Below are 15,303 nucleotides of genomic sequence, written 5' to 3' on the forward strand. Positions count from 1 at the left end.
AGGTTAGTACAACTGGAGTGTTTTTAGGACTTAGACCAGATGGAAAATTACAAGTCATCCAAGGAGTATGTGCTTGAACATGAGGAGACTGTGGAGGCAAAGATGGTTGTTTGAGTCATGTCGTTTTTTCCAGGAATGTTTTTTATATTCCTCCATGTAATGGATCAGTCTAACCCTGTGTGTCTCTTGGCTATCTGTTCAGGAATGCAAGAAAACTTCTACCATGTATTATATTCTTCTTCATCATCACCTTCTTGAATGTTTCATGTAGAACTGTTTGGTTGTATTCTGAACCAAAAGGTTGTTATCGTCTGAATTCTTTACATCAAGTATTTGGCTTGGTGGTAATGGTGATAACTTACCGGATGAGGTACGTTCAGGCATTAATGGCAAGTAAATTTCTTTTTCTGAAATTATTGTGATTTTTTTCCCCCTCTGCCGTGTCACTGACGACTTTGCCAATGTTTTTTCTTCAACAGTGGTATAGTCAAGGAAGCAGTTGTTAGCAGAATTGCCGTGAACAAACGTCAGTCATGATCGACAACGTTGATGGCTTCACTGGTGTAGGAAAGTGCCCTCTTTTTGGCATGATTACCCCCATTTTATGCCTATCAGTTTGCTTGGACTGTTTTCACTGGGATCCTGCTAACCAGGACCCCATTGATTGTGCTCTCTCCCTCTACATTTGGTTGCTTAGAACTTAACACCCCCAACATTTGGCATAATGGTGTCCCGATATAAGTCCCTAGTATGTGGTACTTAGGTACCCAGGGTATTGGGGCACCAGGGTTTCCCAGTGGGCTGCAGCAGGTATTATACCACCCATGGGAGCCCATGCATAATGTGTCTGCAGGCCTGCCATTGCAGCCTGTTTGAAAAGGTGCATGCACCTTTTCCCTTCAGATACTGCACCAGGTCACTGTAAATCACCCCTATGGTAGGCCCTCCTAACCCAGAGGCAGAGTCCAGGTACTTGTGTGTCAGGGCACCCCTTAATGAGCAGAGGTGCCGCTACAAACTCCAGTTCCATTGCACTGGACTTCGTAAGTGGCCTGTGGTCCAGCTACATATTGGTAACTCCGAACCTAGGAAATACTCGTATCAAACATGTCAGAATCCTATCCCAATACTGTTGTCAGTATTGGTTGTATGATTCCATGCACTTTGAGGGCTCCTTAGAGAACCCCCAGTATTGCTCCTACCAGTGTTCTGGGGATTTCTGGGCAGCCCGCACTACTGCCACTGCACATACAGGTTTCTGCCCTTCTGCTGCTTGACCAGCTCGAGCAGGGGAAGGTAGAGCAAAGGTTTTCCTGAGGGAGAGGGAGGCAACACCCTTTCACCTTGGAAATAGGTGATACATGGTGTGGGTGGGGTAGCCTCCCCAAGCCACCGGTATGCTTTGAAGGGCACATTTGGTGCCCTCCTTGCATAACCTGGTTTGTACCAGTCGATGGACCCTCAGTCCCTGCTCTGGCATGCACCCGGACAAAGGAAAGGGGAGTGACGACTCCCCTGTCCATCACCACCCAAGGGGTGGTGCCTAGAGCTCCTTCAGGTGGCCAATTGGTTCTCCCATCTGGAATCCAAGATGTGCAGAGGCCCCTGGGAATATCTGAGTGGCCAGGTCAGGCAGGTGAGGTTACAGCCCCCTCCTTCCCTGGTGGGTCCCCAGATTTAACGTACAAGATTTCACCAGGACTCCTCTGCATCATTTACTTCATCTTCTGGCCACTGGAATTGCAACTGAACTCTTCAGGAACCAACAATCTGCAACCTCAGCGATGACTCTGCTTTGCAACGTTGTTTCTCCGGTTCATTCCAGCAACTGCAACATTTCCACGGCTGTGCATTCTCTGAGGTCGACGAGACTCCAGCCTGCACCAAGAAGTAAAGAAGGAATCTCCCTTGGAGTGAAGGAGTCACTCCCCTGCATCTGCAGGTACCAACTGCAATGATGACCGGCTGCATGGGTCTGCTCTCCTTCGGGACTGCATGGACCCTGCATCGCAGGTGGTGGTCTGGTCTCCTGGGTCCTCTCTGCCAGCTGTCCAAACTGGGAGACGGTAAGCCCCTGCCTCTCCTTGCAGAACAGTACCCATGTGCACTGTGAATCTTGCAGCTACCGAGGCTTGTTTGTTCCTGCTCCAAGGGATCTTCAGGCTCCATGTAGCCCCAGCTCCCAGCACTTCTTCCTGCCAAGCATAGTCTCCTCTATGCTGCTCCAGCGACGTGGGACTCCTCTTCAGGCATGCTGAGTGCGCCCCACTGCGACTTGCTGTGCCTGATGGCAGTGGGTTGCCGGTTGGGGCTGCATCCTCTTCTAGTGACTCTCCTGACTGCTGAGAGTCACCTTGGGCTCCCCTCCAAGGGTCGAGTCCCCTGGGCCTTGCTGGTCCTCTTCAGCCTTGCAACACTACTTTTTCTTCTGCATTTGCCTAGACTTGTTGGTGGGCTTTTTTCACCACTTATCAACTGAAACCCGACAGCCGATGTGGGACAACATCTGCATCACTTCAGGGACTCCTCTTTATCTCCTCTGGTGAACAGCTGGTCTTCTTCGTCCCCCGTCGACCTGGTCCTGCATCCACAGAAGGGTGAGTAGTGGATCCTGCCACGACCAGACACTCCATCATGAACTGGACTTTGTCCCCTTCCTTTGCAGGTCCTCTTCTGCCAGAATGCACATTTGGGTCCTTGCAGTCTGGTCTGGGTCAAACCTCCTGGTTGGGAATGGTTCAAAAATCCTTTTTCTAAGTCCTCCAGTTGGTTTTGGGGAAAATCAGGTACCTACTTCTGCTGTCCTGGTCGCTGGGGGTCACTATGGTACTCACCTCTTGGGGGTCCTAGTTCCTTCAGCTCCCCTCTAACAATTTCACATTCTTGGGTGGAGGACTGCATCTCACATTTCACTTTCTTAGTATATGGTTTTGTTCTCCCCTAGGGCCCTCACTATTTCCTATTACTTTTGCCAATGCTTGTTGTTTTTATGCTCCATACTGATTGCTATTTTGTATATAATTAGTGCGTTTACTTACCTCCAGCTGGGGGACTACCTATGAGTATTCTAGTATTTGTGTAACAATAATAAAGTATCTTTATTTTTTAACACTGTGTGGTTCTTTTTATGTCTGAGAGTACTGTGTGACTATAGTATTAAGCTTTGCATGCTTCCTAGATAAGTCCTGGCTGCTCATCCACAACTACATTTAGAGAGCCCTGGCTTCCAAGACACTGCCTCACTTCACTAATAGGGGATACCTGGATCTGGCATAAGGTGATAACACCACACACCAGGCCAGCTTTCTACAGATGGTGTTCTAGTCGTCCTTGAAATCATTGAAAAAGCTTTCATTGACATTTTCTCAGTATTCTACGATATGTCTGGTGTCGATGACCTTTCTGTTGATGGGGCAAAGGTGTTTTTTTTTTTTTTAAATATAACTGAAATCTTGTCAAAACGTATTGTAAAGTCTGGCCTAGGTTTCTGTGTGGAAACCTCCTCCTTTTTACCTGTTATGAGAACACCCTGTGGCACAACTTCATTCTCTAGAAGCCCTGTGTGGGTATTTTTTGAAAACCTTCTTGCAAGGGTCCAGTTCTGACTCATGTTTTAAAGTCTGATCTTCTGACATCCCCCTTTTATAAACCTTCTTGATAGAGTCAGAAGATTCACTGTCTTCCACTGATGTCAGATTTTTCTTGGCGTTACTATTCTGAAGCCATAGTGAAAGCCTCCACTTTCTACCCTACGATCTTTTACCTTGTAAAAAGGATGGAGGCAGTAGATACAGACCTTCTCTAGATCTTCTGAGTGAAGTTCCACATAAGACCTTTTTCCACAGGTGGCACATGACATAAAAAGTTGTTTTTTTAAAAACCTCTGGCAACTTATTAAGTCAGATTTTTCCAAAAGATGGTGAGGCATTGGTTTCTTAGTAAACTTACATTCATGTCAATTGAAAGTAGTTAAATTTCTAGATTCTTTCAGAAGTTAAACTGAGCAGAGCTCAGGGAGACTGCCATCAAACGACGTGTGGTAAAAAAAAAATACGAGATAAGGAAGCCTCTGAGGGTAGTTGTCAATAGGATGCTGCAGTCTGACTGGTGGAAGATTGGTTCTTTTCTAATAATGAGAATAGGGTATTAATGTTGATATTTTCTTAGACTTTGCAGGCTATGTATAACACTATTGTTTTCTACTTCTACAATGGGACTACGGTGAAGAGGAATGATTCATGTGTGTGTATCTATGAAAGATTGAATACTGGAGAATATAAGGCACCATCCAGCACACTAGAATCTGTTTTGGCTTCAGAGCTCCTCTCTGTGTTTCACTGACAAAAGTCCTCAGCTTTTAAACAACATCTAGGCAAAATGTCTCCTCCAAAAATTTGGTGGTTGAAATATTGTTGCAGATGCTGAAAGACGACGATTTTTCTCACCCACTTAACATGCACATGACTCCATAGACTGCACAACTCCTGTTCATTGATGCATCTGCATGCTATTAGAGATCGGGATACCAAAGTCTTGTTGGCCATAGAGGGAGTCACTTTAGGTAAGTGACATGACAGGGGATGACCTCCTAAACAATCTTCTTAAAAGAAACTCAAAAAAGAGCCATAGGAAGGAGAAGTCTCCTCTTTCTTCCTCGAGGAAACAGTCCTGCTCCCAAGAACGATCATAGTCCCAAAATCTATTTGGAGCTAATACAAGCATTGAAAGAATGAATCTGGAATTCTTGACTCACTGGTTAACTGTGCACAGGTTGAGGCCTTCCTGCTAACTATGCTGGACTTAGTGAGGGGATTGCTCTCTCACCCTCAAGTCATTTCCATGGGACAGCGCACTCACACAGGTTTGGCAATGCCAGCAGATGTCTCTCCGATGCCTCCCGACTTCCACTCGCTCACACCTCCACTCTCTTTGGCTTTGGTACCTACAGAAAAATCAATGTCCACCAAGAAGCCGTCTCCTTTGTGCTCGGCACCCCCCCATGGCAGCGCCCTGGGAACTGCTCTTGGCACTGCCTACAAAGTCCTCAAAGTCAGCTGACATCAAGTGGCACAGGAGACAGTAAAAGCCTGTTTTGTTTCAAACCCTTGCTTCAGCCTTTTGCCAGATCCCATAGATTTGTCCTTTTGGAAAAAGTTTTCAGGTCTGGCTCCACTGCTCGTCATGCCCAATAGATAATATAGACATAAAGAAGATAATAACTGAGAGGCACTTCTACCACAGGTCTAGTGTTCCCAGCCTTCTCTGCAAAAGTAAACCCAAATGCCTTTCTCCAATCGCCTCCACATGGGAGTCTAAGAAGCAGGAGTCTATGGAATTTATGGGCAGATTACACCGTGGTTTTCGGTCGCAAAAATCGTAATTTTCGACCGCAACAAGGCCTTGTACAATGTATAATCCCTATTTTGCAAGTCGGTATCCAGTTACCAACTGGCAAAATAGGGATTGCGACTTGCAATCAGTAAGGGTAGTCCAGAGGAGCCCCTTCCTCATCACGACTCGCAGGGTGATGGATGATTGTTTTGTGATCGTGAAAGCGGTCACAAAACAATTGCAGTTAACACTAATTTCAAATTGATGCTAACCCATTCGCAAATAGGAAGGGGTACCCACAGGACCATTTCCCCTTTGTGGACGGTAGCGAAAAAAAAATTTCAGAACAGTCAGTGGTCCCATGGACCACTGCCTACTCTGTAAAAATGAAAAGAAAACTTTTCATTTTTATTTCTGAAATGCATCCCCTTTTCCTTTAAGTAAAATGGGCTCCATTTAACATAAAAAAAATGCTTTATTGAAAAGTAGTCACAGACATGGTGTTCTGCTGACCCCAGCAGGCCACTATCCCTCTGAGTGCAACCATTCCCAAGTGGGTCGCAAATTGTGACCTAACTCATAAATAAACCAAGACAACAAAAGCAGGAGTTCAAAAACCAGATTTTATATCCCTGTCAGAATCTTAAGTTCTTTTTATAAGAACCCTCAACCATCGACCTAGCTGGTGGCATGCTTCATCATGGGTGGCCCACCCCAGGTGCCTGGCGCCTCCAGGGTTTGCTTCTATGCCTCATTAGAGCAGAGCGGGTTCAAGGTTTCAGTGTACCTAGATTCTGAAATGTACAAAAAACCTAAGAAGGATAAGTGGTATTTAAAATTGTCTAGAGGGCGCCCTTAGACCAATTCCTTTATTTTATTATTGGTGCTTTCTGACAAGATTAAAAACAATGTCATGTGACTGGAGTAATTATGTACCCCTTCATCTAGAATACAGTCAACATGTTTCAGCCATCCACCACTGCACCTCAAAGGGGTCGAAATTGTCTTTCTTCAGGACCTAATACCACATCAACTCACTAAGACTAATGCATCTATTTTGTATCTGTATTACTCACTGATCCCTCCTTATGTAGGCACTGTCCACTTGAAAATGTGTGCACTCTAGTTAAATTGCTTCATGGAGGTCCCAGAGGGGTGAGCCCTGTAGTCACAGATTTGTCAAGGGGTGTCACCCGCCATTTGTCTAGATAACAGCCCTAGGTCCTCTGGATATTGGAATATCCGAGGACCTAGTGACATATCTAGCCTACATGACGAGGAATAAGTGAATAATATATAGATAAGATATAGACGCATCAGTCGTAGTGAGCTGATGTGGTATTAGTCCTGAAGAAAGTCAATTTCAAGAGCAGAGACAATTGTAAAGATGGAGGGTAGGTGAAAAAGGAGTACTATGAGGAGACTGGGTTCTACATGCAGAGACCTCTCAGAATTAGCTGCCCAGTGGTACCAAAGGAGGACTACTATCTACAAGCAAAAAATCACCACACAAACTGGAAGAGGAAAGCCCGCCAAAATCCAAATGATGCTTTTATGATTTTGTAGTCACTAAAGGATGACTAGGTACTTGATAGTGCCAACCACAACTCTCAACATCTGACAGTGTGGAACGTGTAATGCTTAGAGAGTCAGTTTATGTGGCTGCTGTGTCAATCTAGCTTAAAATAGGGAGACAGATGCTCCCCAAGGGTAAGGATAATGCCAAACACTTCAGCACTATGTTGGCTGACCACACAAACTTTTCCACAATGTGTCTCCTATACAGTCACTGCCTCTGGTCACTCAGTCGTTTTCTTAGGTTTTTTCTGATCAGCTAAAGTAAAAGCTCCATGCAGCTCCTGTAGGATTGTTTTCACGAGGAACTCTAGGGCTCCACCCAAATGTCAGTCAGATAGGCTTTGCTTAGTCTTCCTAGTCAGAACATCACCTAAATTCCTCTGACTGGGTAATGTAGCTCCTATCTCTCCAGATCACAGAGGCAAGTCTTTGTTAACAACCACGTTTGCCCCATGTTTACCAATTTTCCAGCTCTCAGCACCCCAACATCCTACTATTCTCTGCAGTTGGGGTATGGAAGGGCAAGAAGTGGAAAGTACAGAAGGCACATATGAGCAAGTCAGGTGGATAAGAGTGGCTAGACTTCGCTACTAATAATTAGAGTTAATGCAGATAGAGAGGATGTGTGGAAGGAAGAGCGAGAGAAGAATATAGAGAGAGATGGAAAGAGAAAACGAGTGATGTTTCTTGCTACTCATGATATTTCAATTCAACTCCATAAATTGGCTGAAATATTGTGAACCATGAGCAACGTTAGCAGGATGTACTGCGTAAATGGTATAAAAGCCATTACAAATTTTTGTTCTGCCAGTAGGACTTAAGATACAATATACAAATCTTATGGTATACTGCTACTACTGATTATCATACCTTTCATTCAAAAGAGAGGTTTAATTTCCATATAAATGGGAAGGGAATCAAAACCACTGTGATTGCGCATGACACTGTTGCAAGAGTTACCTCTTTCAGCTTGCTCTATTATCTGTCGCAGAGCTTTCTTTAGACTGTTGGCTCTTAACATCAGCTGCTCCCGTGGACGAAAAATCTGCGGTCGAGAGGTGCAGGAGGATCCACAGTTTGATCCTGTAGACTGGGTGCTGATGTTGTCAACAGCATTCCTAGACCCATCACAATCCTCCTGTTCCTCAGCGATAGTGGGAGGAGGATGTGCACAGCAGGAAGCTGCTTCTGATTCATCAGTCAATGTCTTTAACAGTGAATTTAGCTTCTCCTTCAAGACAGAACACTACAAGACAGAAAGTAGCGAAATTAGACATTTCAAATCCCAACCAGGTCACAATAAATGCATTAACCTAGCCAATAAGTCTGAATGTAAATTAATGGTGATGGATTTGCTGTTATTTACAACAACAACAAAAAATATGTTAAAGAAGCTGATTGTATAATAAAATAGAAGCAGGAATGTTGTTCATAGTTGCTCTAAGACATTTTATTAATCTCATGATGATAAATAATTTCAAAACTATAAATTGAAAGCAAATACATTTGGATACTAAGAACAGTGTAAACAATTTCAACTGAAGACTGGTGATAATTGTCTATTGTCAATTTCAAATATTCCAGAATTATCATCAAAAATAAAAAAAATACTTTATTTGATTGTATCTCACAATCATAAAAGCAGATAAAATATACAAGATAGCACCAGTCGACATCCACATAGTAGAAATAAAATAAAGTAAATCAAATCATACAACAATTAATACCATGTGATAAAATTCACTACAAAAACTAAATCTAGTTATTGCTCTAAAAAACAGTATAAGATCAATAAAAGCAAATATTTGGAGAACCGGAAACTATTATCCTAGCTAAAAACATTTTAAGATGGAAGGCCTCCTCAATTTTGCCTAGAGATATAATCTGCCCTTCATTACTGCGCACAGATATCCAGCTAGACCATTACAGATTTTGATCGATGGGAGAGACAACAAATAAATAAAGGCAGGACAACACTGTTTAAAATCAGAGATTTTAAGAGTGGAATCACAAACACTTTCCTTAAATCAGAGTCAAATGTGCAGAAAAAAACTATATGCATTGTGCTTTGGTCTGACACTAAGTCACAAGGAAATTTTTCCAAGACTGGACTGCAGTCGTTGGTAAGCGGAAAACTGACAAGTCAATGAAATGTCTATCGTCTTAGGCGTGTGAGAACATATTGATGTCTCGGGTTCAATACATATTTTAAATATGGTTCCATGCCATCTGATTGCTGCAACAGAAGATTCCTCCTTACACTATATTTCTTTGACTCAGTAGCCCACCTCAGGTCAGCCAGGTGGGTAGGGCAGATATTTTTCAGGTCTTTCCTGGAAAGTGTTTCCATTTTTTCTGGTGTAAAGTAAAGTCAGGATGGCCCAGGTCCGTAAAAAAAATTCTTTATATAACCCAGCTATGGAATTTGCAACGAATGACTTAGTGATTGAGCGTCTTCTATAATGGCCCTATTCAGGCTAGCAAATTCAGAGGTCAACACTTTATCCCAAAGTAAAATTGGTTGCAAGCTTATTAAATCTGTGATGTATATTACCCCCATTTCTGAATGGCACACCAAGGTTGAGGTAGATTTTGGCACACTTAAGATGGACTTTAAAAAATCATTTTTAGCTAGCTGTAGGGCGTTACATTTCCTATATCCCCATAAGCCTGCCCGATACAGTGCAACAGAGACATATTTTGCATTATAAATTGTCATCATGTCTTTGGGAGTGGCCCTTCCAACCTTTTGAGAGAAATTTTACACAGCCATAATAGTTTTTGAGAAGAGTAATTTCCTAGACCTAATGGCTTGCAGCCAGGAGCCTTTGTTATCAAACATAATTATGAGGTATGAAAAAGTTTCTATGTCGTTTAATTTGACACCCTTTAAAGTGACATGGGTTTTTTTTGCAGATTTTATACCACAGGTCATCATGAAGGTTTTAGAATGATTGATTTTAAGGCCTAAGTCTTCCATATAGTTGTCAAAGGTTGTCAGTAGTCGCTGCAAAGCTACTGGGGTACACACCATCAAAACAGCGTCATTCGCATACATAAGTGCTGGAATCTTTCGGAAGCCAACTTGTGGAAGATCTCTACAAGCAGTAGATAGAACAGCCTCTAGTTTATTAATGTATAGGGAGAACAATAGGGGAGCTAGAACACAGCCTTGGCGTAGCCCCTGCTTTACAGGAAAGAAGGAGGTGTACTCCCTCTGAGACCCGTAACGCACCCTAGCTTTAGCTCCAGAATATAGTTCCCTGATAAAGTGAACTATTGTATTGTCTACCCCCATATGCAGCAAAATGGGCCAAAGTTTGCTGTGAATTACACAGTCAAACGCCAAGGTCAAGCCTACAAATACAAGGTGTAGAGCTCCTGTCTTAGCCTTCGTGTATTTACCAAAATATCTAAGTTCAGGGCCTGTTCCACAGTCCCTATGCCAGCCCTGTAGCTGTATTGTAGGTCCGTTAGTGTATTATTAGCTTCCGTCCATTCCCGCAACCTATTTAGGACAATACGTCCTGCAATCTTTGCGAGGGTGTCGAGCAGTAAAATTGTCCTGTAACATGCTGGATTTTGACGGTCGCCTTTTTTAAATATTGGGACAATAATGGACTCTGCCCAGGTCGGGATAAAGACTGTGTGTAGGAGGCTGGCCTGGTTTGTAGTGAGTACCAAGGGGTACGTACACTCTGCACCAGGTCCAGGTATCCCTTATTAGTGTAGAAGAGGTGTCTAGCAGCTCTGGCTGATAGAAAAGGGTAGCTTAGCAGAGCAGCTTAGGCTGAAATAGGAGACATGCAAAGCTCCCACTATACCACTGGTGTCATATGCACAATATCATAAGAAAACACAATACACAGATATACTAAAAATAAAGGTACTTTATTTTTATGACAATATGCCAAAAGTATCTCAGTTAGTACCCTTAGTATGAGGATAGCAAATATACACAAGATATATGTACACAATACCAAAAATATGCAGTAATAGCAATAGAAAGCAATGCAAGCAATGTACAGTCACAATAGATTGCAATGAGAGCACATAGGTATGGGGCAACACAAACCATATACTCTAGAAGTGGAATGCGAACCACAAATGGACCCCAAACCTATGTGAGCTTGTGGAGGGTTGCTGGGACTGTAAGAAAACAGTGAGGGTTAGAAAAATAGCCCACCCCAAGACCCTGAAAAGTAGGTGTAAACTGCACCTAAGTTCCCCAGAGAGCACCGAAGTCGTGATAGGGGAATTCTGCAAGGAAGACCAACACCAGCAATGCAACAACGATGGATTTCCGGATGAGGGTACCTGTGGAACAAGGGGACCAAGTCCAAAAGTCACAACAAAGTCGGGAGTGGGCAGATGCCCAGGAAATGCCAGCTGAGGTTGCAAAGAAGCTGCCACCGGATGGTAGAAGCTGTGGATTCTGCAAGAACGAAGAGGACTAGGAACTTCCCCTTTGGAGGATGGATGTCCCACGTCGTGAAGAAGCTTGCAGAGGTGTTCCCACGCAGAAAGACCGCAAACAAGCCTTGCTAGCTGCAAGGGTCGCGGTTAGGGTTTTTGGATGCTGCTGTGGCCAGGAGGGACCAGGATGTCGCCAATTGTGTGAGGAGACAGAGGGGGCGTCCAGCAAGACAAGGAGCCCACTCAGAAGCAAGCAGCACCCGCAGAAGTGCCGGAACAGGCACTGCGAAGAAGAGTGAACGGGAGCTTACCCGAAGTCACACAAGAAGGTCCCACGACGCCGGAGGACAACTCAGGAGGTCGTGCACTGCAGGTTAGAGTGTCGGGGTCCCAGGCTTGGCTGTGCACAAAGGAAATCCTGGAAGAGTGCACAGGAGCCGGAGCAGCTGCAAATCACGCGGTACCCAGCAATGCAGTCTAGCGTGGGGAGGCAAGGACTTACCTCCACCAAACTTGGACTTAAGAGTCACTGGACTGTGGGAGTCACTTGGACAGAGTTGCTGAGTTCCAGGGACCATGCTCGTCGTGCTGAGAGGGGACCCAGAGGACCGGGGATGCAGTCTTTTGGTGCCTGCGGTTGCAGGGGGAAGATTCCGTCGACCCACAGGAGATTTCTTCTGAGCTTCTAGTGCAGAGAGGAGGCAGAGTACCCCCACAGCATGCACCACCAGGAAAACAGTCGAGAAGGCGGCCGGATCAGCGATACAAGGTTGCAGTAGTCGTCGTCTTTGCTACTTTGTTGCGGTTTTGCAGGCGTCCAGAGCAGTCAGCGGTCGATTCCTTGGCAGAAGGTGAAGAGAGAGATGCAGAGGAACTCTGATGAGCTCTTGCATTCATTATCTAAATATTTCTCCAAAGCAGAGACCCTAAATAGCCAGAAAAGGAGGTTTGGCTACTTAGGAAGGAGGATAGGCTAGCAACACAGGTAAGAGCCTATCAGAAGGAGTCTCTGACGTCACCTGCTGGCACTAGCCACTCAGAGCAGTCCAGTGTGCCAGCAGCACCTCTGTTTCCAAGATGGCAGAGGTCTGGAGCACACTGGAGGAGCTCTGGGCACCTCCCAGGGGAGGTGCAGGTCAGGGGAGTGGTCACTCCCCTTTCCTTTGTCCAGTTTCACGCCAGAGCAGGGCTGGGGGATCCCTGAACCAGTGTAGACTGGCTTATGCAGAGATGGGCACCATCTGTGCCCATCAAAGCATTTCCAGAGGCTGGGGGAGGCTACTCCTCCCCAGCCCTGACACCTTTTTCCAAAGGGAGAGGGTGTAACACCCTCTCTCTGAGGAAGTCCTTTGTTCTGCCTTCCTGGGCCAAGCCTGGCTGGACCCCAGGAGGGCAGAAACCTGTCTGAGGGGTTGGCAGCAGCAGCAGCTGCAGTGAAACCCTGGGAAAGGTAGTTTGGCAGTACCCGGGTCTGTGCTAGAGACTCGGGGGATCATGGAATTGTCTCCCCAATGCCAGAATGGCATTGGGGTGACAATTCCATGATCTTAGACATGTTACATGGCCATGTTCGGAGTTACCATTGTGACGCTATACATAGGTAGTGACCTATGTTTAGTGCACGCGTGTAATGGTGTCCCCGCACTCACAAAGTCCGGGGAATTTGCCCTGAACGATGTGGGGGCACCTTGGCTAGTGCCAGGGTGCCCACACACTAAGTAACTTAGCACCCAACCTTTACCAGGTAAAGGTTAGACATATAGGTGACTTATAAGTTACTTAAGTGCAGTGGTAAATGGCTGTGAAATAACGTGGACGTTATTTCACTCAGGCTGCAGTGGCAGACCTGTGTAAGAATTGTCAGAGCTCCCTATGGGTGGCAAAAGAAATGCTGCAGCCCATAGGGATCTCCTGGAACCCCAATACCCTGGGTACCTCAGTACCATATACTAGGGAATTATAAGGGTGTTCCAGTATGCCAATGTGAATTGGTGAAATTGGTCACTAGCCTGTTAGTGACAATTTGGAAAGCAAAGAGAGAGCATAACCACTGAGGTTCTGGTTAGCAGAGCCTCAGTGAGACAGTTAGTCATCACAGAGGGAACACATACAGGGCACACTTATGAGCACTGGGGCCCTGGCTGGCAGGGTCCCAGTGACACATACAACTAAAACAACATATATACAGTGAAATATGGGGGTAAATGCCAGGCAAGATGGTACTTTCCTACACTGTGGCACAACAGGCTTGTAAGACCTGTGTCAATAAGGGTCCCCCAAGTGAAACATTAGACTTATAGATATCAATTGGTACACCGTCTGGGCCTGGTGCTTTCCCACTCTTGCTGGCGCTGATGGTATCAATGACCTAATTTAAACTGAATGGTGGAGTAATAGGCTGAAAATCCACTCTATGGACATTTGTATCTGGGACTAAGTTTTTTGAGGAGTATATTTTGGAAAAATAGGTAACCCACTCCTCTTCCGTGATGGCTATTTCGATACTTGGTGACGTTCCATCACCCAGGAGAGGGGAGTTCACTATCTTCCAGAATTTGGCATTGTTGTTCAGAAGGCTTGCATTATAGAGGGTATGCCACGCCTCCTCTTTTACATTTTTTTCCCTGGTTTTTATGGCCTTTTTATACTCGTGTCTGAGAGTGATGATCTTGTGCTTGTCAGGGTTTTGTTTATCTAGATGCTGTTTAAGTCTCTTATGGGCCCGTGTACATTCAGTATCAAACCACCCTTTGTTTCCCCCTGGTCTAGATTTGCCTGTGCTAACTGTAAGATACTGTTTGATTCCTGTGGTGATTACTATAAATGCTTCAATACACTCCTGTGGACTAATGTTGTCTGAGAGGCAGGTTTCAATCTCATTAGCATAATCACTCAACAGTTGTTCCATAAAACCTATTGGTTCAATCTGTGACCAACGAATAGAATAACCATTCCTTGAGCCCAATTCAATGTTGCTACCTTATCTACTACTCCCTTGTGTTTGTTTATGGTTTGAGGCAATGCAAGGCATAAGCTTTGAGGATAGTGATCACTGAGCGCGATATCATGGATTTTGTACTCAGATGTGCAAAAAACGAGAATATTAGATATTAATATAAAATCAATTATAGTATTTGCACATCTACCGTTTAAGCTGTGAATTACTATCATTTAAACCATTACAGAAAAAGAGATCAAATTTGAATAGTACTTCATTCAACAAATTGCCGTAATAGTTGTGAGTGAAATGAAATAGGTCGTCGTTTTCACGTACACCAAGGGAACAAACTTTCTGATCTGTTTGGGAGCACAGGTGGGTGTTAAAATCGCCCCCCTACACGATAAAGGTCTCTTTATGTAAGGAATTACATGCGCGATCCAGATCGTCCTAAAGTTGCCTGAGTGCATGTGAGATTTTTTGTAAGGGGGCATAATTATAGAAATTGATAATCACTAGGTGCGCTCCATTTTTTATTTCGCATTAGGCTAGTCACCTTTATTGAATCATACTTATTGGAGATAAATGTGCACAGTCCACCTTTCACCCTGCCCCATAGACAAGGGATTGAGGGGGTGTGGAATGTCCTGAAACCATTTATATGAATGGGATCTACGGACCAAGTCTCCTGTAAACACACACAAGAAAAGGATCTAATGAATTCTAACCAATCCTTGTTCTCAATTTTGTTACGCAGACCTGACATGTTCCAGAATAGGAGATTGTCTCCCGATGTAATTGGGCCCAAACCCGGAGAATCGTGTTGCCCTACTTTCCTTGTTAGTGTGGAGATATTAGTCTCCATCTCTATGTGGAGTGTGGATATTGGTATGGGAGTGGCCAAATGGGCAGGAACTCTGCCTGCTGATGTTTCGTCAATGAAATCCTGTCGAGCTCTTTTTTCCTTTACCGTCATTTCGTCCCCTTTGCTCCCCACCAGGCTGTCACCGCCCTTCAATAGATCAGGAGCAGTATTCATC

The 15,303-nt window shown here is 44.6% G+C and overlaps 1 protein-coding gene across 4 annotated transcripts in view; it reads right to left on the reverse strand.

The window, feature by feature from the left end:
* DGKD (diacylglycerol kinase delta) overlaps positions 1-15,303 on the reverse strand; it is a 1,336,482-nt gene that overhangs the window by 659,046 nt on the left and 662,133 nt on the right. For all 4 annotated transcript variants that reach the window (XM_069213762.1, XM_069213763.1, XM_069213760.1 and 1 more), the window contains exon 15: positions 7,870-8,155. In XM_069213762.1, the coding sequence (XP_069069863.1) occupies positions 7,870-8,155 (286 nt within the window). The remainder of the gene's footprint in view (positions 1-7,869; positions 8,156-15,303) is intronic.

Source organism: Pleurodeles waltl, chromosome 11 (genome assembly GCF_031143425.1).
Source record: "Pleurodeles waltl isolate 20211129_DDA chromosome 11, aPleWal1.hap1.20221129, whole genome shotgun sequence".
NCBI classification, from domain to species: Eukaryota; Metazoa; Chordata; class Amphibia; order Caudata; family Salamandridae; genus Pleurodeles; species Pleurodeles waltl.